Consider the following 24,959-nt stretch of genomic DNA (forward strand, 5'->3'; position numbering starts at 1 on the left):
GTCAGATCAATAGTCTGTCTGTGGGAGCAGCACTGAGAGATGCTATTTAAGGACCAAAGAAGCACAGCTGTCTGTGGGCCATGTCCCTTCTATTCCTCTGCCGTCCACAACAGTGAGATCAGGAATGTTGGAAGATACATCTTTGCCTTTTATTTTTCATGTTTTTTTCAAGAAGTGTGGGCAACAAGTTCACAATGGCTTTTCCTAAAGGTACCTGCATAGGCTTCTTGGCAGTGGGTCTTTTTTCCCCTATTCTCCTCTCACCTTCCCCAAGTAAGATTATAGGTAGTATTTTATAACGTGTAATCAAAGTGTTAGGTACTAGCAGTATCTAATGTCTCATCATTTTTTGTGTTGGTTTTTGTTTTTTTTTTAACAGGAAGATGAACAACATTTAACTGCATTTTAGGACTTGACTCCTGATGGGCTGGATTTTGTCTTGGCAGGAGTTTTTGAAGATTCATGCAGTGTAAGAAGAAACAGCCAATGGCTTCAGAATCCATGGTCCCAGAGCAGGCAAAACAACATGTGGTAAAGGGAAAAAGGCGGCAGCAACAGCAGCAGCTGCAAACTAGGTCTTCCAACAGTGATGGTGAAGATGACATCTTTGTATTTGAAGCAAATGAGGCTTGGAAGGATTTTCACAGCTCTCTCCTTCACTTCTTCGAAGCTGGAGAGCTCTGTGATGTTACACTGAAGGTGATACTGTCACACATCCATTGCATTTACCGGTCTGAAGATTGTTACGAATAAGTGTGCTGGTGTGGCTGTGAATTTGGGCAAGGGCATGGAAGCCATAGAATACCTGTTGGATTTGAGGCACCTCTAGATATGCTTATGGGTTTTTTTCTTATTAGGAAGTTTACAACTGAAATGTAAACACTTAAGATATTGACAATCCAAGAGAGGAGGTACATGTCTTTGACCTCACCCAACTTGCCTTCTAAGCAGGTTCTCACAGTTGATCAGTATATTACTGTGCAGTTTCAGCTCCTTGTCGCCTCTTTGTTCTCACACAATTTCATCCCCAATTTTATTTCTATTTTTGCATTCTGTGGTGTTCTGCTAGGTCTTTCCTGGAAAACAGGATTTCTGAAACAAATCTTAACTTCCAGCATTCTCAAAGATAGAAAAAAAAAAAAAAAAAGAAAACCAGGCAATTATGTTCTACAGCTGATCAAAGAGTAAAGGAGGAGGAGGAGGAAATCAGTTTTATGATTCTTGCATAGTATTGCATTCTTTGTAACTCAGCTGTATTACTTACATCCTGATTACAATAAATTTATATCTAGCATCCTTAACAGTGGTTGCCAGCATTTACAAATAGTAAGTATTGCTTAGCTAGACATCTTAATAGTGCAAGATAGTTACTTAAGAAAAAGAGATGAAGCATATCTATACCAAGAACAAATGACAGATGCCTTTAGGAGAAGTTGTTTGACTGCCACTTTTACTATTAGATATTAACAGAGAAAATCTTTGACAGATGTGTGTCCCTGCTGCCCCTCAGGTAAGCATCTCATCTTTCTAAACGCTTGGGAGACAATGGAAATCTCTGAGAGGAAGAGGGTTTTGCTCCCTTCTGCTCCAATGGACAACAGGAGTAGAATAAGCAAGAACATTTTAATATATTCTTCACAGAAGATATTAAATTGCCTGTCACCAGGCACTGAGCAGGCACTAGGCGCAGCAGTGAATAGGTCCAGTGGCTCATAAGTTGAGTTAATGCTCATAGGACACTGAATGACAATACTGAAGCTGCTCCAGACAGCACAAGAGCCATGAAACAGAACTTGCCCAAGAGCTCATCATGAGGTCTTTTTACATCTGTCATTTTAGAAGGCATTTTGGGGAAGAATATTCATGTCAGAACTTGTAACAACCCGCCTCTTCCCTTTTCTTGACCTCATCCATGCCTTTCTCCATTTCCACAAATGCTTGCAAAAAAGGCAGAAAGTCTTATTTTATAAACATAGTTAAACATATACATACTACTGCCATGGAAACTTGGCTTGGAAAATGCACTTTAGTGTGACTGCAGTTTAACTTTCCCAAAGTTAGGCTTCTGTTGATACTCATTTGTATTATTTGCATGGAGCAATTTTGGTAATTTAAGAATATTAGATTACATGACTTGGCTTCCAGTCCTCAAGTAGAGAATATAATCTATGGAGGCTAGCGCAACCTAAATACATCATACCATAATGTTAAGGCTTCCTAAATTAGTGATTTTCAAGTAACAGGTAACTATATCTTGAACTAGAATTTTCTGGAGGATTTGATTTTTCTTTCTGTAGTGCTTAGACATTTCTTATGTTTTCAGAATGACTGCTTCTCTACTGAACTTTCTGCTTTTCTGCATAATCTTTGATAGTGAGCAATTCTGACATCGCTGTTGTCAGACCAATTATTGATTTAACTGCTGGCTCTTAAAAGAATAACTGTAGGGAAACTGATTTCAAAATACCAAGAACATGCTAGATGTTTAAAAATAAGCAGATTTGGGTAAAATAGTGAAGCCACGTGTTCCTTCTGGAGTGATCTAATTAACTAACACTGAACCATCCGTCTTTTCTTCGGCGTACTCATTCATGTGTGTTTGCTTTCTGTACTCAACTTACTGCTCACCAGGCAGGTTACAGTTGTGTTGATAATACACACTTTTAAAAAGGGTAGAGAAATTGTGGGTTGAACCAGAGCTAGGAAAAAACTCAAAATCATCCTTCATTATTTATTTATTTATTTTAAATTGGAAGACAGTGCACTGTAACACCTTCATCTGAAAATGAACATGTAATTTGAGTCTGTCAAGGAAACTTAACTCGGCCATCCCTTTATGTTAGTGCATACTGCAGAATGACAACGGCTGTAAGAAAGCACTCCTGTAACACAAATAAGTAGTGAATGGTTCCTTTACCTTCAATACTTACATTCTCTTTAATGTAATTGAATTCTAGAATTTTATAAATGAAAAGCTTATTTTGCACTTTCTGATCAGAATTTTGAAAAATACCCCCTTGTTATGGGAATGCTCTACCTTTTGTGGCTAAAAAGCTTCTAAAAAGCTTGAAGTGGCTGGAAACTTTTCATAATCCCTGTGATAGCTGTTATTACTGCCATTTTACATGAATTTGCTTCTAATTAACAGCGTTATCAATTCCTCAATAGTAATAAAAGTCCAGAGGTTTAAATTCAGTTGTCTACAAATGTCACTTTACAATTTTCATCCCCCCTTAAATTCTCTGAATACACATAAAACAAACAAGTGCCTAGCAGTCTCCTCCTGGGGTGCCCCAGGGGTCAGTACTGGGTCCAGTCGTCTTCAATATTTTCCTCAATGACCTGGATGAAGGGATGGAATGTACCCTCAGCAAGTTCGCTGATGATACAAAACTGGGAGGGGTGGCTCCAGAGGGCTGTGCCACCATCCAGCGAGACCTGGACAGGCTGGAGAGCTGGGCAGAGAGGAACCTGATGCACTTCAACAAGGGCAAATATAGGGTGCTGCACCTGGGGAGAAATAACCCCCTGCACCAGGACAGGTTGGGGGCTGACCTGCTGGAGAGCAGCTCTGAGGAGAAAGACCTGGGAGTCCTGGTGGACAACAGGATGACCATGAGCCAGCAATGTGCCCTTGTGGCCAAGAAGGCCAGTGGCATCCTGGGGGGCATCAGGAAGAGTGTGACCAGCAGGTGGAGGGAGGTCATCCTGCCCCTCTGCTCTGCCCTGGGGAGGCCTCATCTGGAGCACTGTGTCCAGTTCTGGGCTCCCCAGTTCAAGAAGGACAGGGAACTGCTGGAGAGGGTACAGCAGAGGGCTACAAAGATGATGAGGGGCCTGGAGCATCTCTCTTATGAGGAGAGGCTGAGGGACTTGGGTCTTTTTAGTCTGGAGAAGAGAAGGCTGAGGGGGGATCTGATCAACACCTATAAATACTGAAAGGGAGGATGTCAAGAGGATGGGGCCAGTCTTTTTTCAGTGGTGCCCAGTGACAGGACAAGAGGAAATGGGCATAAACTTGTACATAATAAGTTCCATCTAAACATGAGGAGGAACTTCTTTCCTGTGAGGGTGGCAGAGCCCTGGAACAGGCTGCCCAGAGAGGTGGTGGAGTCTCCTTCTCTGGAGACGTTCAAAACCCACCTGGACAAGTTCCTGTGCAACCTGCTCTAGGAGGCCTTGCTTTAGCAGGGGGGTTGGACTAGGTGATCTACAGAGACCCCTTCCAACCCCCCATCATTCTGTGATTCTCCTCTCTCCCAGATGCATCTAGAAGGTTCCTAAGGATATTTCATTTAAAATAATAGGACGTGGCTCTTAAAGAAAAGCAAGTTCGGTGCATCAGTGCTATTGCTTCCTTGTGTTATGGCCTTACCCTTCTCTGGCAAGTACAGGGCAAATGGAGTTAATTTGTTTGAACAAAATACAGTAGCTCAGTGCATATCGAGTTCAGAGTTCTTTTTTCAGCTTAACTTTCCATCCTATCATAGCCGAAACTGACATTCCAGTAAAAGATTTAGGGGTTTGTTGTTCTCTTTCTTTTTTTTTTTTCAGGTTGGTTCAAAGCTCATCTCCTGCCACAAACTGGTACTAGCTTGTGCTATACCTTACTTCAGAGCAATGTTTCTTTCGGAAATGGCTGAAGCCAAGCAGACGTTGATCGAGATCAGGGACTTTGATGGCGATGCCATAGAAGACCTGGTGAAGTTTGTGTACTCCTCCCGCCTCACTTTGACAGTGGATAACGTCCAGCCTCTCTTGTACGCTGCTTGCATTCTTCAGGTGGAACTGGTAGCAAAGGCGTGCTGCGAATACATGAAGCTGCACTTCCATCCCTCCAACTGCCTGGCAGTCAGGGCATTTGCAGAGAGTCACAACCGCATTGACTTGATGGACATGGCTGATCAATACGCTTGTGAACATTTTACAGAAGTGGTGGAGTGTGAAGACTTTGTGAATGTGTCACCACAGCACCTCCATAAACTCCTGTCCTCCAGTGACCTGAACATTGAAAATGAAAAGCAAGCTTACAACGCTGCTATCAAGTGGCTGCTAGCCAACCCACAGCATCATGCTACGTGGCTGGATGAAATACTTGCGCAGGTAGGGCAGACTGAGGCGCCGCGTGCCTGTCTTGTCACTGGTTTAGTTATAGAATCAGCTGTTTGTACTTAGGTAGATCTCAAGATGAAAAATGTTCTGAGCGGTTGGTGCCTCATCTGGTATCCACAGCTGTGAGTTGACAGTGGAAGCAGGTTAGACCTCTTGAATATCAGGAAGAAGTCATTTTCTCCAGTTTCTGTAGAGAGAAGAGTACTCACTTTATGCTCATGGCGGTGGGGTGGGGAGCCAATAAAAAGCTGTGTCTGTGTTAGAGCAGAAACTTCTTAGATTTACACACAGTGGAGAACACAAAGCCATCACTTCACTTGGTTTGGTACTACTAGAACCTGAAACACTCACTTCCCTTGCTGATAAGTATTGGCACTTAAGAAAAGAGAGCAAAGCTGTTGAGGGGTTTTTTTACATGGCTAGGAAAGTAAAACTATAACTCTAACAGAGATGTGTCATATGAAGCCATGCTGCTTCTAGAATCTTCTGCATATTTAATTAACAAAAGACCTAGGGCTGTGTTAGCCCTATGAACAGGCTAGGAAACATACGTTAGACCCTTTAATGCTCACTGCACCTGTAGGATCCAAAAGGAGTTTGCAATTTAATGGTCTAGACTTGATGCAAGTCCACTGCGTCTGAAAGAAACATACAGATCTCCAAAGATGCCTCAGCTGAACTTACTGAAACACCCATGGGACCTCCTCCTGTCAAAGCATTAGGTAGTTCAGTTATTCAAGATCCATATGTACTGGTTATGGGAGTTTAAAATACAGTAGTTGAGACAGGCACGGGGAACCTGTGCTGGGGAGGAGGGGGGTACATGCCATGTACTGCAAAACGCCCTATGTACCTCAGCAGGTGGGATCAACTGTGCTGTTTCAGTGGTCACTGAACTCCAACTTCAACATTTTGCATTTGGCAGAATTGCTAATGTGGGCACCGTGCCAGTAACGAGAGGTCCATAACACACTGCTGTCATTGTCTTCATACATAGTTTTTCACATTTCCTGATAAAAGATCACAACCGTTTATTAACTGTCTTCCAAAAACCATTAGTTTCATCTAGACTAGCATGAGGGTTTTGGTACCAAAAAAAAACTTCTTTAGTACATCGTGATTAAATTTACAGGCAATATAATTTGAGGGTTTTTTTTAAAAAAATAGTAGATTGATTTTTATTGCCCAGGTGTGCTAGCAGATGAGATCATCAGCTTTATTCTGTTCACGGAAACCAGAGTCTAGAAAAAAACGATGAAAAAGTAAACCCCTTCCTGTAAGTACGGTTTATTTCCCAGAGTATATGGAGCCATGAGGTGATTTGGACATTATTGCTAGCAGACAACATGACTGGGCTTCTTGACAGTTATTATCTTCACTGGTGTTATCGACAGGGCTTTGGGTTTTTTAATCATAGGTTGCCATATGAGACATCTGGCATGCTGGTGGCAGGTGGGATGCGCCTGTCCCAGAGGGGGAAAAGAATTTTGGGACAGGAATTAGCAGGACTCGTTAACAGGGCTTTAAACTAGATATGAGGGGGGAAGGGGAGATAACTGGGCCTGTTAGGACTAAACTCAAGGGAAACATGCCAGGGCTTGAGGGATGGTGGACTAGCAAGGACTCTTACTCTTACCAATTCATTTCAGAGAAGTGATAGACACCTAGAAATTATGGAAACACCTGAGAGGGGCCTGGTAGGAAATGGGGCCCACACTCACAAAAAGATGTTGAAACCATTAGATCGTCTGAAGTGGATCTATACCAATGCACGCAGTATGAACAACAAACAGGGGGAGCTTGAAGCCATGATGCACCAGGAAAACTATGACATAGTGGCTATCACAGAAACGTGATGGGATGCCTCACATGACTGGAGTGCCACAATTGAAGGCTACAAGCTCTTCAGGAGGGATAGACAGGAAAGGAGAGGTGGCGGAGTGGCTGTGAATACTATGAGAGCTCAGAAATTAAGTATAGTGATAACAGGGTCGAGAGTGTTTGGATTAGGATAAGGGCAAATAAAGGTGATATCGCTGTGGGAGTCTGCTATAGACCTCCCAACCAAAGCAGCAAGGTGGATGAAGTCTTCTATAAGCGACTGGGAGAAATATCGCAGTCGTTTGCCATTGTTCTTGTGGGGGACTTTAACCTCCCTGATATCTGCTGGGAATACAACACGGCAGACAGGGAACAATCCAGGAGGTTCCTGGAATGTGTGGAGGATAACTTCCTCATGCAGCTGGTAAGTGAGCCGACCAGGGAAAGTGCCCTCCTAGACCTGCTCCTTGTGAACAGGGAAGAACTTGTGGGGGAAGTAAAGGTTGGAGGCCGTCTAGGGCACAGTGATCATGAGATGATTGAGTTCTCTATCCTTGGAGAAACAAGGAGAAAGGTTACCAAAACTGCCACCTTAGACTTCCGGAGGGCAAACTTTGACCTGTTCAGAAGACTGCTAGACAAAATCCCTTGGGAGGATGCCCTTAAGGATACAGGAGTCCAGGAAGGATGGGCATACTTCAAGAAAGAAGTCTTAAAGGCACAGGAGCAGGCTGTCCCCGTGTGCCGAAAAACAAGTAGGTGGGGTAGGAGGCCAGCCTGGCTAAATAGGGATCTCTTGCTGGATCTCAAAAACAAAAAGAGAGTCTACAACCTTTGGAAGAGGGGGCAAGTCTCTCATGAACACTATAAAGATGTAGCAAAGCTGTGCAGGGAGAAAATAAGGAGAGCCAAAGCGCAGCTAGAGCTCAACCTAGCTGCAGCTGTTAAGGATAATAAAAAATGTTTCTATAAATTCATTAACAACAAAAGGAGGATTAGGGAAAATCTCCCTCCTTTATTGGATGCAGAGGGAAACATGGTCACAAAGGATGAGGAAAAGGCTGAGGTGCTCAACGCCTACTTCGCGTTAGTCTTTAGCAGTGGAACTAGCTGTTCCCTGGACACCCAGCCTCATGAGCTAGGAGACAGGGAGGGGAAGCAGAACGAGGGCATCACAATTAAAGAGGAAGAGATCAGTGACCTGCTATGCCGCTTGGATGCACACAAGTCTAAGGGACCGGATGGGCTACACCCAAGAGTGCTGAAAGAGTTGGCAGACGTGCTCGCCAAACCGCTTTCCATCATTTACAGGAAGTCATGGCTAACTGGGGAGGTCCCAATGGACTGGAGGGTGGCAAACGTAACACCCATCTACAAGAAAGGCAAAAAGGAGGATCCAGGAAACTATAGACCTGTCAGTCTAACCTCGATACCAGGGAAGGTCATGGAGCAGGTCATCTTGAGTGCCATCAAAACCCACATAATGGGCAACCAGGGGATCAGGCCTAGTCAGCATGGGTTTATAGAAGGCAGGTCCTGCCAGACGAACCTGATCTCCTTCTATGACAAGATAACCAGATTATTGGATGAGGGAAAGCATTCGATACTGTCCCCCATACGATTCTCGTGGAAAAACTGGCTTCACACGGCCTGGATGAGCATACGATCCGCTGGGTCAAGCAATGGCTGACTGGAAGGTCCCAAAGAGTGGTGCTCAATGGATTTAAATCCAGCTGGCGGCCGGTCACAAGTGGTGTGCCTCAGGGCTCAGTGTTAGGACCATTTCTGTTTAACGTCTTTATTGATGATCTCCACAAGGACATAGGGTGTATCATCAGCAAATTCGCAGATGACACCAAGTTAAGCAGGAGTGTTGATTCCCAGGAGGATAGGGAAGCTCTACAGAGAGACCTAGATAGATTGGATCATTGGGCCAACATCAATGGTATGAGTTTCAACAAGGGCAAGTGCCGGGTTCTGCACTTGGGCCACAATAACCCCAAGCAGCGCTACAGGCTTGGGGAAGTGTGGCTGGAAAGCTGCCTGGAAGAAAGAGACCTGGGGGTTCTAATTGACAAGCGGCTGAATATGAGCTAGCAGTGTGCCCAGGTGGCCAAGAAAGCCAACGGCATCCTGGCTTGTATTAGAAATAGCGTGACCAGCAGAAGTAGGGAGGGGATTGTGCCCCTGGAGTATTGTGTCCAGTTTTGGGCACCTCAATCCAAGAGAGAGATCAGGGTGCTGGAGCGGGTACGGAGGAGGGCAACAAAGCTGGTGAAGGGCCTGGAGAATAAATCGTATGAAGAACAATTGAGGGAGCTGGGACTGTTTAGATTGAGGAAGAGGAGACTGAGGGGTGACCTCATCACTCTCTACAACTGCTTGAAAGGACATTGTAGAGAGGTTGGTGCTGGTCTCTTCTCACAGGTAATTAGCGATAGAACAAGAGGGAATGGCTTCAAGCTGCAACAGGGTAGGTTTAAAGTGGACATTAGGAAGAAATTCTTCACAGTGAGAGTGATCAGACACTGGAACGGGCTGCCCAGGGAGGGGGTTGAGTCACCATCCCTGGATGTGTTTAGGAGTCGTTTAGATGTGGTGTTGGGGGATATGATATAGGGGAGAATTTTGTAGTGTAGGGTAGATGGGTAGATGGACTCGATGATCCCAAGGGTCTCTTCCAACCTAGACGATTCTATGATTCTATGATTCTATGATCCACACCATCATCAGCCTTACAGGTTTCGCCGTTATAATGAGGTTCTGAATTTCTTGAATTCCTACCGCATCACTTGCCTTGCGAGTCTATGAGCAGCACTACAGCGGTGCTTTTAGTCAGCCTCAAAGAAGTCAGGCCAAAAGTCAAGTAAGACGTGGGGCTGAAAGCAAGCAGGTAAGGAAGAACTGGTAAAGACGCTTACTTGAAGACAGGGACACTTGTCAGCCATGCTGCTGCTCTGAGAAGCACCTGAGATACTGGCCTTGTCCTTCACTATTGCTGCTGCTGAGCCAACTGGGAGCTGCTTGACAGCGTTGACTCCAAACCTGAGGAAGTCAGATGGTGGTTTACTTCAGTTCCCCCTATTAACACCTGTCCCATCTTTGTACCCGATTGTACTTCGTATTCCTCAGTGTTTCTCTCACAAGGACAAATGAAAGGTTTGCAGAAATAAATGACTCTGGGGAGGAGGACATTTCAAGGCAGTCTTGGAGAGGCTGATCTTATTTCAGCATTTTTTCATATTTCAACATTTTTTTTATTTTTGTTTTTAATCCCGTAGTCTGTCAAGTCCACACTCGAGACAGGTGTTACTGCACTACCAATACTTCCTTAATAGACACTGAGTTCATGCTGACAGTGTTTCCTGTTTATCTTGCCACCCAAAGAAAATGAACCATTCTAGCAAGAGCCCTCTTAGGCTGGCACAGCAGCGAGCTGGAAATTCATACCCTGCGCAGACTCAGGTCCTGTCCTGGTCAAGTCCGTGGTGTCGCCTGTGTCATGCTGGGCAGGTGCAGTTGCAGCACAGGCAGCGGCACTTCTCCTTCCTCCGCTCAGCCTGGGCCAGGCGACAGTTCTCCACTGCTGCTTAAACGCAATTGGTTGTAACCAAACCTTTGTCCCTAAAAGAACTGTTCATATTGCTGTGATTCTGGAACAAAAACAATGATGAAAGCCTCCCTTTTCAGTGAAGAGCGTGGGGCTGGCAGGGGGCTCAGAAGCTGCGTCTCTGCATGCGTCTCTGAAAATGGTGAGACTCAGTCAGTTCAGCCGGTGACTCCAACTGTGTTCATTCCTGTCAGGTACGGCTGCCTCTCTTGCCCGTTTGTTTCCTGATGGGTGTTGTGGCAAAGGAAGAGATTGTCAAGCAGAATCTCAAATGTAGGGATTTGCTGGATGAAGCAAGAAACTACCACCTTCACCTGAGCAGCAGGGCAGTGCCAGACTTTGAGTACTCCATTCGCACAACACCAAGGAAGCAGACAGCTGGTAATTAAATGTGTGTCTGATTATCCCGTAGCGAGTGGTGTGGGGAAAAGGCGGCGCGTCTGTGCAGGGTTAGATAGCTTGGTAGAAATGGTTATTAAGGACTGAATGCAAAATTGGGAAAGCCATTATGTACCTCTCTGGAAATTAGGTAATGATGTGCTGCATTCCTAGCAGAACTTCAGCCATCATTTTCTTTCTTTAAAGCATTATTTATTTATCCTGATTGGATCTATCTGTGTTAAAGCTGGAACTGTTAAGTACGTTCTGACCAGGCAGTATGCTCAAAGCTGAAAACAGTGGACACTTATCTTTTGGTGCAAGAAGGTTGAGTCTAACTTGTACATTCTTTACCTAACCTACACCAAAAGTGCATGATGAATATTAGACTGCAAATCCTAATTTTTACATTGTTATATTTAATAAACACTATCTCCCTAAGCAAAAATCACAAAAAGCATATTTAAAACATGCATTGTCTGTGCAAGAGCACAGATAGTTAATTGCCGTTGCAGCGTGCCAAGCAAAGGCCAAAATCCAGTATCAAATTAAGCGGGGCAACGACCATGCCCCTTGATGTAAAATTTGACCTCTCCCAAACTACATAATTTTCAGTTTACTCTGCTAGACAGCTTTATCCCCCATCTTCCTGCTAGTTTTCTGGAAACCTGTATTGTCTCCTTCAGGTGTGCTGTTCTGTGTCGGTGGTAGAGGTGGATCTGGTGACCCATTTCGCAGCATTGAATGTTACTCTATCAGCAAGAACAACTGGTTCTTCGGCCCTGAAATGAACAGCAGGAGAAGACACGTGGGTGTGATCTCTGTGGGAGGTCAGTAACCCTGTTCAAGGATCCCTATTCAAAAGGCACTTGTTTGCTCCTTTGGCTGGAATTGGTACTTCTACTAAATAAATCTGTCTTGCAATGGCTTAACTGTTGGATACTCTTCAATTTAGTAAACCTTCTTCCCCATGAAGCAGTTTTTGATTCTGAAACAGGCTGAGGGCATGCTTACTGAAAAGACATTACTGCGAACGGAGAGAGCTGGGGTTGTTCAGCCTGAAGAAGGCTCTGGGGAGACCTTATTGTGGCCTTTCAATACTTGAAGGGGGCTTATAAGAAAGGTGGGGACAGGCATTTTAGCAGGGCCTGTTGCAATAGGACAAGGGGTGATGGCTTTAAACTAAAAGAGGGAAGATTTAGACTAGATGAAGACAGTTTTTACAATGAGGGCGGTCAAACAGTGGAACAGGTTGCCCAGGGAGGCGGGAGATGTCCCATCCCTGAAAACATTCAAGGTCAGCTTGGATGGGGCTTCGAGCAGCCTGATCTAGTTGAAGATGTCCCTGCTCACTGTAAGGGGGCTGGACTAGATGACCTTTGAAGGTCCCTTCCAACCCAAACCAGGTGATTTAACTGTTTTTAATCCATTTATAAAGAAATGGCCATATACAGCAGAGTCACCCAGAATTTGCCAATATTCATACTAGCTCCCTTCATACTTAGCTCCATACAGGCAAGACACTAAGACCTACCTTTATTTTGGGGTCTCCATCTTCTGAAACCAGGTCTGTGCAGCCCAGACCAGCTTAGCACCCATGATGCAACCTCTCCTTGCAAACGGTAGCCCCTGTGCTGCTGCAACAGAACAGAGATCTTTTTTTCCCCATAGAAAATCTAGAGAGACTGCTAGAAATGTCCAAAACAGATCTGACCTTCTACTCAAGTGATGGGAAGATTTTTTCTCTACATATCTCAAGCTTTGTATAAAAGTCCACGTTAGAACAGTTCTCCGATTGAGAACAACATATAAAAATATAAAGTCTATACTTAATAAAATCTTGATATTGAGAACATTTGAGAACTTTAACCTTTATTTGAGCTTTTTGTCACCACATAGGCAGGGATATTGCATAAATGAAAAACTGAAATGTTGCCAAGTAATCTCTGTATCCAAAGATGCCTATGTGTTTCAGGTAGAGTCTACGCAGTAGGTGGACACGATGGAAATGAACACTTAGGAAGCATGGAAGTATTTGATCCTCTCACAAACAAGTGGATGATGAAGGCATCAATGAACACGAAGAGGTACATGTCCCGTGATCCAAAATTTAAGTCCTAGTCTGTGATACATCATTTCTTGCTGATGCTGAGAAACATCATGTCTGTCCTGTCTTTCTTTGGTTTTTCCAAAGTGTGCTATTTTTAGGTGTTTTGTGGGGTTTTTTTGTTGTTTTTTTTCTTCGTATTCTGGTGCTTTGTGCATTCAAACACCCTTTATTAACTAGCTGTAAAGCAAACACGAATCTGCATCACATACTTGCATACATCACATATTTGCACAAACAGAAAGTTGTGCATAATGTGAGTATTTCAGTGCAAAACTGCATAATCCCTCTCTGCAGGGAGAGGCCCTGGGTGGTAACTTTGATTCTGTTTACGCTTTGGCTTTCTTTTGTCACTCCGTTATCCTTTTCTTTTCTTCTTTTTTGAGAGGCTGGCTTCTGGAGCAGAGAGCTCTTCTGCTCCAGCTGTGCTTACATTCCCATACCTAGGGCCTCACTGCTGTGCCCAATAAAGAACTTGAAACTGATTAACTTCTGTGGGTTTTTTGCTCTTTTTAAGAATGAGCAAGGTAAGCGCCAGCAGAACATGTGCAGTAAAATACTTCCTGCCCAGGAAACCAAGAGCTGCCTATGGGTTTGCCACAAAAGCCCAGAAGCACTAAAACACTGAAAGTCAAACTGAGGATTTTTCTCGCCTTTTCACATTTAAGATTCTTTTAAGGAGCTAGTGGACTCACAGACGTGTAATTTTTTGTTTCTGCTGTCATTTAAATCAACCTCCTTAATTCTACATTCCATTTTGTTATTTGTTATTTCTAAAAGCGTCATATACCAGCAGTAGTGAAGTACTGAGCATGGCTAAGTCCTAAAGCTGTTTGTAGCTGTGACCTAATCAAAGTAGAAGACCCAGACTCCTAGAAGTGGCTTCTTGCTCCTCTTCCTCCCTCCTGCCACCACCCCAGGGCACATTCTTGGCAAACATCAGCCCTGGATTTCTGTGACGTTTCTTACTCAGTACTTTGCTAAAGGAAAGGGCTGCTGTGCCTTGGCTATGCTCCACTCCTTCCATTCACGGAGGGAGGAGTGAATGAGTACCTGGTCAAGAAAAAAAGCTGCCACCATTTATGGTGTCTACGTTATCTGCTGAGGCACTGTAAAATAAGCCCAGGATATTGCCACAGTGTTTGTTCTGTAGAAAGATTGTGCCTCTCTTGCTCCTGCCTAGGTATCTGCAAACCTGCCCTCTGTGCAATGAGACAAGAATGTTCTCAGTGAAACGGTAGATCACCTGTCTTGGTGGTTAAAGCGGAAATTAATGCTTCTAATGATTCTGGACCATACTTTTCATTTTGTAGTACTTATTGTACTTTCATATTGGTGGATCCAGTAGAAAAAAAAAACCCTGGCAACTATTTTAACACAGACTTAATAGAAAATAACAGAACAGAAGAAATTGCAATTAAATCTTGCTAGAGCTCAGTCATCTAATATCCAGCACAAATTTGCCTTTTAATATGTATTAATATCACCCCCCCAAAAAAATCATTCCCAACTTGTAGCAGCAGCTATACCAACAAAGTTAAAACCAGCAAGTTTTGGTTCTCCATCACATTCAGTAGAACAAAATAGGAGGTGTAAAGTTCAGTACTGAGAAATCAAACAACTGAGACAATATCTCATATATCCAAGCATGTAAGGAGAGGACTTGGGCCTTAGGTGACATTCAGTCAAAACAGCATTCCATGCCCCCTGCCCTTGCTTTTTAAACAGGAGCTTTGCCTTTTTGCAGTCCAAAAATAATCTGGCTGCAACAGCCCTGCTCATGGATCACACCATAACATAGAGGTGCCTTGGAAAGCTGAGGTGAAGTTCAGATAAAACTCTAGAGCCCTTCTAATGGGAGGCTGCAAACATACAAAAGACTCCCGGGATAAACTGCAAGACTGACACGGGTGTGCAGAGAGCCAGCCACAGTTACTGGTCATTATTTATTGTAAACTTCACTTTTTAAATTTTCATTACTTTTTTCCCATAGTTTGAAACAGGTGCCAGTCAGGTAACATTGCGCTTGATGTGTCTTTCCCGTTCCCTTTCCTTGAGGATTTGCACTGAGGTATTGATCCTATGGTTTTCTTAGGAGAGGAATTGCTCTTGCCTCCCTTGGCGGCCCCATTTACGCAATAGGAGGTTTAGATGACAACACTTGCTTCAGCGACGTGGAAAGATACGACACTGATTCCGATCGATGGAGTGCAGTCGCCCCAATGAACACTCCCAGGGGAGGAGTTGGCTCCGTAGCCCTTGTGGTAAGTGACTGTTTCCTCCCAAGTCAAGGCCAACCGAGGAACTGACCTGCTTTTCCAATCTGCTTTTCCAAGGCGGGACAGAAGGTTTTAAACAAAATGCAGCAGGTGGGTCTGAGCACCTCTGGTCATCAAAATCCTATGGAACTGTGCAAAAGGTGAGGATATTTAGGATAATACTCATAGCAAATTGAACTGCGCTCCCCATTTCAACAGTATTTGAGGAACTGGGAGCAAGTACCAGGACCCTTCTAGCAACATCAGGCTAATGCTTTATGTCTCATTCAGGAGACCATGGGTTTGTCATGGTTACTGTGTTTGAAGGTACTGGATGCATCTGCACTTTAATCCCCTTGTCACCATGTATGCTCTGCAAAATATCTGCAACACTGCATAACTTTTCCACTTCTTTAATTGGAAGATAGTGTTTGCACGTTGCTAGATAATGAAGTCTGTTGTTGGAATTCTTAAAAAAAGTAAATAATTAGGACTGTATGGATATGCCATGTTTTCCTACCATTGCTTATGAAAAGCTGAGTAAATACATCTACGCTACAAATACTCTTTCTCTACACAACAGAACCATGTTTACGCTGTGGGTGGCAATGACGGTGTGGCATCTCTTTCCAGTGTGGAGAAATACGATCCCCATTTGGATAAGTGGATAGAAGTGAAAGAGATGGGTCAGCGAAGAGCTGGCAATGGCGTCAGCGAGCTCCACGGCTGCTTGTACGTTGTTGGTGAGTAGGGATGTGGCACTTGGTAGTGCTGCTTCTGCCAAGTGCTGACCTTTGGAAGAGGCTGCTGTTGCCAGAGGAACTGGGGAACAGATAGACCTGACCTGCACTTTGTGTTCTTGGGCAAGAGAAGAAAGCCAGCACAACCAGGGCACGCTAAAATGAGGGTATATTAGTGAGGAAATAAAAAGCAGTTCCGAACACCCATTTCAGGGTCTATATGTCTATATAGAAAATCCTCTCAAGACTCACTAATCTTGTTTCCTTTTAAAAAAATGATTCTGAAGTCCACACACCTTTAAAGCACTCTAGTTCTGAGTGCAGACAACAGCAGCTTTTTCACACAGTGATTACACTTACTCCACAGCCTGTTGTCCTAGGCCTGTCTTGTTCTGCTCCACCTTGCATTTACCTGCTTGCCTGAGGAGGGAGATGCCAAGACACCATAGCGATGGTTGCAGAGCTCTGCCTTGTGTATTACCATAAATGATTAAAAAAGCTTAAAGTAAAATGCTCCTCTGACAGCTGCCCCAGCTACAATGCATCGCTGACCTTTTACTTGGGGATTTTTTTTCCTACTCAAGTATTTTGCATAGCTGTATTTGGGAAACACCCCAAGAGTGTGTTTTGCTTAAGCCAAAATAAGATCGGGACCGTCCTTTTAACTGGTCTTAGTTTTTTTTCTATTCCAAATAAGAAGCTGTTTCATTATAACTATGCGTAAGATTAATTCAAGGAGAAAAATGATAGAAGCACCTCCTCTCTCTTTGCAACTTGAGTAGAAGAAAATGTCACTCTTGGTGATGCTTGTACGGGGACAGCAGGGAGAGCTGTTCATTTTTAGGAGCTCGTAAAATTCATGTAAAGAAACAGAGCTGGACACCAGCCCACTGAATGCTGAGAACAGCCTGATAATGCCAGTCCTGGGTATCAACCAGCACTGGAAGTGGCTAAAACCTGATACCATGATGATTCTTTGCAGGTGGCTTCGATGACAACTCTCCACTGAACTCAGTGGAGCGGTTTGACCCGCGCAGTAACAAATGGGAATACGTAGCAGAGCTTACGACGCCGAGGGGTGGCGTTGGCATAGCAACACTGATGGGTAAAATTTTTGCAGTTGGAGGTCATAATGGCAACGCGTACCTGAATACAGTGGAAGCATTTGATCCCATAGCGAATAGGTAATTTAAAATTTTTTATTTGGCTTTATAAGACAGTGAAATCTGCCTATATGAAACCACAACATACAAGAAATACTGTGCAGGAGGAGTCTATCTGTTGTTTCCTGGTAATAAGGGAATAATATGTCCTGTGATGCAGGTGTGCCGCTGGTGCCACTAGGTAGTTCTTCTAAATATTTAAGCTCCACCTCCTCCCTCTTCCCATCCTTTCTCCTCTTCCCTGCATTCAGAATCTACATTCTTCTGGTTGCTTCGCTCTGGTTTCACACTGAATTTACCAGACAAATAATGAGAATCAACTCAAGGACTGTATTTTTGTGCGGAGCAAACAACTAGGCTCTATAATAGAATTTCAGACACAGAAAAGAAAGGCTTTCAAGTTGCTCAGAGAGGATAGGAACTTATTTTTGTTTTTTTTCTCTGCCGCCTGCTTTAGGTGGGAACTGGTGGGCTCTGTGTCACACTGCAGGGCAGGAGCCGGCGTGGCTGTGTGCTCTTGTCTCAGCAGCCAGATCCGGGACGTGGGACAAGGATCCAGCAACGTTGTTGACTGCATGTGACCTCTGCTGCCTCCTCCAAATTCCAGAAGAATGATAGGAAGGGAGGCACTGTAGGGCTTTTAAACACCATCTTTTGTATGGTAGGTTATGAAATAAAAGCAATACATTTTCTTTGTGAAAATGGTACCTTCTGCAACTGTCAAGTTTTTTGGTGGCTATCAATAGTTGATACAGAAAAGCCTGTGAAAACATGGACTAAAAGTGACACTCGCAGGAGAAAACCTGTCAAGAGCTGCAATCATCCCATTTTTGAGAAGCTGCAATTTCAGAATAACTTGAGGCAACTGTTACAGGGACTCATTTGTAAACCAGGCACGGGGTGAGGAGAGAGAAGCAGCAGTTGGTACTGCTCAGCCTTACCCAAGAGCCCTGCTACACTTTTTCTGGAGGACTCCAGTGCCATTTAATGTAACTGATTTTCAGGAATGCAGTCTCAAACATTTCCTAATTGTACAAGAGCTTTGTAACACAAAGCATCTCAAGTTTTAGAAGGTAACAATGTCCCTGTTGCACACTAAGATAAATAAGCAGAGAAGTCCACTGCCCACCTCCCAAGGGACTGCTGGCAGCAGTGGAAATAGCAGGTACTCAGCCTGAAAACTGTCTTTCAAAGTAGTTTCTCAAGCTAATCCCCTTGTTAGAAAGCTGAAAAGATTCTTGACCTGAGTTTAGCCACTGGAATGCTGGAATTCTCGAGTCTTCAATAAAATGCAGTAACTACCCCCACCAAAAGGCAAGTTTCTGTTGAGAGGGTCATTCCTGAAGGAACCAGTGTGATTTGTCCTACTTTGAGATGAGAGTGTGTGAAACCATAGGCTTCATGGTGTCTGAATCACCGTTTTTATACGAAATAGAAACATCTAATAGAAGTTGTGGTATTCTGTAAAGACCTTTCAATGCAATTCTAGGAGATGACATGTCCACTTGGTATCCAGTAGCCACTCTGTGGTAATTCCAGAGGTAGCGGCTCTTTTACAATAGTTGAGCCAGGAAGATCCAGCCTCAAAACAGGTAGATGACTTAAAGCTTACCTAAACCAAAGAGAATCAGCAACAAAAAGAGTTTGAAATAAACATCAAAAACTGAGACAGGAATGTGACAGTGTGGTGTACAAATGTATCTGGTTATGCATTTAGAAACCATGAATTCCAAGTAAGGTCCAGCTGGAAAGACAGCAGATGTTCCTTGAGCAGACCAGCAACTGACAGTCCTTTGTGACCACAGTTTCACATGACCAGGTTCTTCCAAGTGACCAGGGAGAGCAGCAAACTTCTCTGCGTGCAGTAATAGGGAAGACACAGGACAGTAGGAGCACAAGGCACAGTCATGTTCTGCTGTTGAGTTGCCATCATTTAGCTTTGTTTCTGTTTCAGAAGGCTTGTGCTTCGGTAGCCCCCAGGGACACCACTGTGTAAATGGTACTGTAAATAATGAAACCTTGCAATAAAGCACTTGTACTTCAAAGCACCTTGTTCTTAGTATGACTGGAGCATGCTATTGTGGGGAAACATTACAAGATGAAGTATTTTTTGGTTTCTCCAGAGTATAATTCTCAACAGGAAGCCTTTGTCAGCAGGGAAAATCCTGCACTGCACCTCAAGCCGTACCACGCTGCAAGGATGTGGTCACCCTTGTGGCTCTTGATCTGGTTGGGAGGTGTGGAAAGAAGAGGTGCAGGTTCCCTCTCTGGAACCAAACAGGTTCTTCTATGGATGTCCTGGCTAACCATAAAACTTCAGGGGAACCAAAAAAGGCACGTTTTGCACCAAGTAAGATGCACTGTGAAACCAAGTAGCCCGGCAGCACTGCTTGCCAGCTGATTTATTTCTCCTCAAAACAGGAGAGTGCTAGCACCCATGGGTGCAGCCTGTAACTCCCATGCACCTGGACCACCCTGACAGCAATCACCTTCCAGGCACCAGAGGGAGATGTGTGTGTTCAGCAGGAAAATGAGGTGATAGCAAACGCAGGGGGATTCCCTGTGGTGTGGGAGGAGCTCTGCTGTCGCCCCTCTGGCTGGAAGTCAAATGGTGCTGGGTCTGAACACCAAGACAGACACTGCTGTTGTATTCCTGTTTGCACACCATCACTTCCCACAACATTTGTGCTCAGGCTTCAGGAGGCATATGGTCAACGGCTGGCAAGAAAGCTGCAAAAAAGGTTTACAAGGAACAACCCTGTTGCCAGTATCCACATTATTAAGCTTAGATGGCACCAGAACTACAAATACCTTGTGCAGAACTGTCTCTAGAAACACTATTGCTGGAAATCTGACAATGATGTCAAAGTACCTTTTAAAAAAAAATATAGAATTACTGTGGCAACAAGCTAATGACTTCCCTGCATATGAAGCTGTTGTGATTCAACACCAGCAAACTCGTTTTTTTTTTTCTTCCAGTACTGGCAACAGGCTAGTGATGGCAAAGAAGGAACCTCCCCAGGCTGAGGGAAGGGAGCAGCCCACGGGTGAGGCAGCCCTCCAGTGGCAGCAGCCCTAACTCCCACTGCATCTTCTGATTTAAAACTGTGCTCGCAATTTGCGATAGCAGTCTTTAAACATTCAGGGTCGAGAAATCATTGCATCCAAACATGATGCACATCTGATCCCAAGTGTGGAACTGCACCTAATAGCCTTGAACTCGCCCATAAAAATCATTAGCCCAAAGATGTCTCTTAGTGCCTCCTTTAAACACAAAGGAAAAAATCATCTTGTAAGAATCAAGCGTGGTCCCAGTTACTCACATCAAAGCTTCCAGCCTGCTGATCTGAACCGTGTCATGGGCTTCCAGGAGGAGCAAGACCAGACCATGGACCACTCCTGATCAGCCCCACCGTGGCCACATATCTCCAGTCATGTCTGTGCAGCCAGGGCTTAAGAGTCACCCCGCCGCTGCCCCAGCTTCTGGGACCACTGCCTCCCCATCTCAGCTCTCCTGCTCCCCCCCAGTTACATTTCTAACCCCTTCAGTTAGATTTCTGATCACTATGTTCAAATAGTCCTTTCTGATTGCATTTGTTTCAGGACATGCTGTAACACCATGATGATGCAAGGTTCTTCCATGTAGTGGTACTTCTTTCAATTTTTGGTAAAATGCATCCTCTCAAAATAATCTTAAATTCATAGCTTATCATTCACATTTAAAGAGGATTGTGAGAATTTGGTCATACTTTCACAGCTTTGATTACTTTTGAATATTGCTCTTCCCCAAAGGCCTCTCATTCCTAATAGAGCCACGCTTGCAGCAAAGCTGTTTGGATTAGACGTCCTGCTAAAACATTCACGTGGGGACACAAGACTTCAGAAGGTCCTATTTTAAAAGGTAAACAAAATATATGCATGCCCTTAGTCCCATCGGGAAGACTATTTCCTCCTGGTTCGAACATGGGCTGAGAGAAAATGATTCCACCGAAATGCCCGCCCGCAGAGTGGGATGCAGCCCTGGGAACAGCCAAGCCTTTGCAGAGGGCTTTGCGCACACCGCCTGTTGACGCCACAGGCGATGAACCTACGGCCTGGGGCTGCTGCAGGGAAGCAGGAGGTAACACTGGTCCCAGCCCGGCGCTGGAGGGATCCCGTCCCTGTCTCCAGGATCTCCGTTCAGATGCGGTGGGATCTGGGGGCAGCAATGCCGGTGTCAATGTCGTTAGCCCTTGCAGCATGCACGGACGTGGGCAAGACTGAACACGTCAGAAGCAGTTGGTTGACCAAAACAGAGGCACTTCTCTTGCTCCTGACCTGGTAAGACACTTCTTTTCTTAGAGCAGTGGGAAGGTAATTAAATGAAAGCACAATTGCTGCCAGCAGGACTGGCAGCAGACTCTGGAACCAGCCCTGGGGACTGAACAGCCTCTTTGTGCTCGATCCAACTGTACTCCCGTGTAGCAATGGAGAAGCAGACAGCCCAGCAGCAACAAGACTGTCGAAGCCCCAGGACATTTTAGATCGCTGGCGGCGGCGATTGATCAGGACGCAACTGTGTGCGGCAAGCAGACGCAGCCGCAGCGGCAGCAGCGGCAGCAGCACTTTACTCGCACACCCAAAGCTGTATATATAGAGCTCGTTTCTGAGCTGTTTTGCCAAACAGGGTGAGCGCTCCCATTCTTACGGAACGCGACTGTTTTCAGCCACATCTCTCTACACACACTCCTCCAGGCGGTTTTCCAGCCTGACCTTCACAGACACAATGTTTTTTTTTTCCTTCTGTCCGGCCAGCTCGAAACAATCTTATTCTTAAAGCAACACAGTCTTATTTCTGATCAAGTTTTGCTTGATCTGCGACATGCTCAGAAGGGCTCCAAAATCAGTCTTGATCGATCTTCCAGCTGTTCTGCACGGCCCCAACATCTCCCCCTTTTTTGTTTATGAAGATAGAGTTCACAGCGAGGGCGGCGAGTACTTTGACTTCGGTTCTTCAGAGGCCGTGCGCCATCCCCCCGGTGGCTCTGACAACTGCAAGAATAAAAACAGTACAAGTGCAACACAACCCCATGAAAATCCATATTCTCAGATTAAGGCCTGTGAAACAATTTTTGGATTTAACCATTTTACACTGTCCGATAATCCATCTAAAACATTTTTCTGTGCCAATTTTTGTAATTCCATCAATTGTCCTTGTAAGGCTATGTTTAGATCATGAACCATCCCATTAACATTAGTCAATAAGGCTCCTAGTATATGTTGCTTAATTTGATGCCACTTATAAATACTTTGATTCCACTGCAGGGGAGTAACACATAAATTATTCTCTGTATATTCCCAATCACAATGCAATCGTGTGCATGTGGTTAGAGCACTCCGCCCATCCCCTAACCAAATTACCGCCGCTTCTAGAGCATCTAAATGGGCCAAAATTTGCTGATCAATACTTGTCTGCACAGCAAGATCGTGTGTTACGCTGCTTAACGCCGAAGTTACTTCATGAGCAGTCTGTACAGATTTAGTCAATGCTGTGGTTGCTACGGCTGCAGTGGCTAATATAATGATTGCAGATACAATAAAAGCTGTAAGACAACCTATAAAGCTCTTAATCTCTTGCTTCTAGTCTGCTGTTGCTTTAAGACGTGTGCTAATTGGCTCAACCCTGATTCTCCTTCCCATTCCCATGTTAAATTTACTGGGAGCCACACTTCAGCTCAGCGTCTCATTGGTAATATCACAGATAGATTATGTACAGAAATATTCTCATGAGAAAGACAACTAAAACAGTAAGGCTTAGTCAAGTTTACCTAAAAGTGTGATTGATTTGTGAAATAGTAACATGTGCTGATGCTATAAATATATAAAGGTGAGAGGCACAAATCATAGCAGAGTTATTGTGAATTCGAGCTAAATCTAAACTATAAACACAACCTTTTTTACTATATACACCATGAATCACATGCCTTGTGGAAAAAGATGCAGCCATGCGCTAGATTTTGGCAAAGGAAGGACTGACATTGTTATTAAATTCAGCCTGTAAAACAGGTCCTGACATTTCTCCTTCGGACCATATCAGGGTTTCATTGGGTTTTTGCGAAAAATTTACTGTATGACAGGACTTGGTTATTAGATGGCCACGAGGTCCCCAATCCCAGAATTTGATAGCTTCTGCTTGTTGTGTCACCAGTTCAGGCAGGCTACAAGGCATCCAACTAAGATTCACCACATTCCATGTTGTTTCCCTTGGTATTTTACATGTAGGAATATTTACAGAGGGACTCAAGTGCTGTATTAGTGCAAATATTAGCATGTTCTAAGCCAGGTATGGAAATGAAAGTTAAATTCCCCACCACTGTCTTTTCATTTTCTGTTGGTAAAACAGGTGAAACTTCTCAGTCATCATGAGACAGGTAACTTTTTAGTAGCTACACAGAGAGGTGGCAGGTCCGTGTGATAGATATGCATATCATTACTATCAATCCAATCCTTTCCTTTTTCTAAAAATACCTGCTGGTGGAAGCCATGTTCCCCCTATCCATTTGCTGTTGTTATTAGATATTGGAACTTCAGGATCCCACCACGTTATGGGTTTAAATAAAGGGGGATCTATAATATGTGCCCAATAAAGATGTTGAGCACTCACAATGCAGCTTATCAAGTGCAACAACAAAACAAACCTTACTGTACTGTTGCTGCTCTTGGTAGGTAGGCCAAAAAGGTGTTAACTGGGGTTGGGGGTGCACCCACAGTTGCCATCATGGTACTGGCGTGTTGTTGTAGTTGTTTTAATTTTCCCCATGTGATTGGGTCATCTCTACAGAGTCTCTTCCATTTCTGAGTTCTCTTGTCCTTGTTCAGATCCATCATGTCCATCTGTGGTATAGGGTTCTCTGTGACGGTTGTCCAGCTCATGATAGGGCTTGACGTGCCGAGCAGGAAGCCAACGTGGCCCTGTTGGAAGAACACACGCAAACCCTCTCCCCCACATTATCAGTTCCACTGGTCCATTCCAGGAGACAGCAGACAAAGGGTCTCTATATAGAACTTTCGGGCATTTTATGAAACCTGGTATTGCAAAATGCCTTTCCATGGCACTTGTCAGTCACCCCAGAGATGATGACATACTCAGAAAATTAAGTGTGAAAACAGCATTATCCAATTGTTCCTGGGGTGACATATTCCCCCTTTTTTGTTTTTGAAGCATACGTTTTAACACGGCATGACTACGTTCGACAACAGCCTGTCCTGTGGGATTATGTGGAATGCCAAAATTGTGATCTATACCCCCTTGTAAAAAGGAATGGGTAGTTTGAGAAGCATACCCGGGACCGTCATCAGTCTTAATGACCTTGGGCACTCCCAAAATAGCAAAACAGCGAGTCCAACACCTACGAATATTGTGCCCTTTCTCCCCAGTATGCGCAGAGGCACACAGTGCGCCTGAAAAGAAACATGAACATACTGCAAGTGCCCAAAAGGAGAATAATGAGTTACATCTGACTGCCAGATTATCATCAGATCACAAGCCACAAGGATCAACCCCTGTTTGAGCAGGCAAGGGTGCGTGGTGCTGGCAGTTGGGACAGGCATGGATTGTCTTTTGCCTGTGTTTGTTAAAAGAATTTGAAATTGTTTACCCAGGCCTTGTGCGTTCTGATGAAAAAAGGAATGCGATGCACGGGCAAAGTCCAGTTTAAGTACTGCCGCAGTGAGAGAGTCGGCAACTGCGTTACCCAATGTGAGAGGACCCAGCAGGGTGGTACGCGAACG

General features: G+C 44.4%; 1 protein-coding gene across 3 annotated transcripts; it reads left to right on the top strand.

Annotated features, from left to right (window-relative positions):
• The first annotated feature begins 379 nt into the window (after positions 1–379).
• KLHL8 (kelch like family member 8) lies at positions 380–19,230 on the top strand. 3 transcript variants are annotated; one of them, XM_074154777.1, is made up of 9 exons: positions 380–699; positions 4,555–5,103; positions 10,738–10,924; positions 11,608–11,751; positions 12,897–13,008; positions 15,124–15,292; positions 15,870–16,029; positions 17,009–17,210; positions 17,647–19,230. In XM_074154777.1, the coding sequence occupies exons 1-9, from the start codon at positions 463–465 to the stop codon at positions 17,768–17,770; spliced, it is 1,884 nt and encodes a 627-aa protein (XP_074010878.1). In that variant the 5' UTR covers positions 380–462; the 3' UTR covers positions 17,771–19,230. The 3 variants fall into 3 exon arrangements, with proteins under 3 accessions (XP_074010878.1, XP_074010879.1, XP_074010880.1); XM_074154778.1 differs by having other exon boundaries at positions 487–699; positions 4,783–5,103; XM_074154779.1 differs by lacking the exon at positions 4,555–5,103 and having other exon boundaries at positions 487–699.
• The last annotated feature ends 5,729 nt before the right edge of the window (positions 19,231–24,959 follow it).

This window comes from Numenius arquata, chromosome 10, assembly GCF_964106895.1.
Source record: "Numenius arquata chromosome 10, bNumArq3.hap1.1, whole genome shotgun sequence".
Taxonomy (NCBI): Eukaryota; Metazoa; Chordata; class Aves; order Charadriiformes; family Scolopacidae; genus Numenius; species Numenius arquata.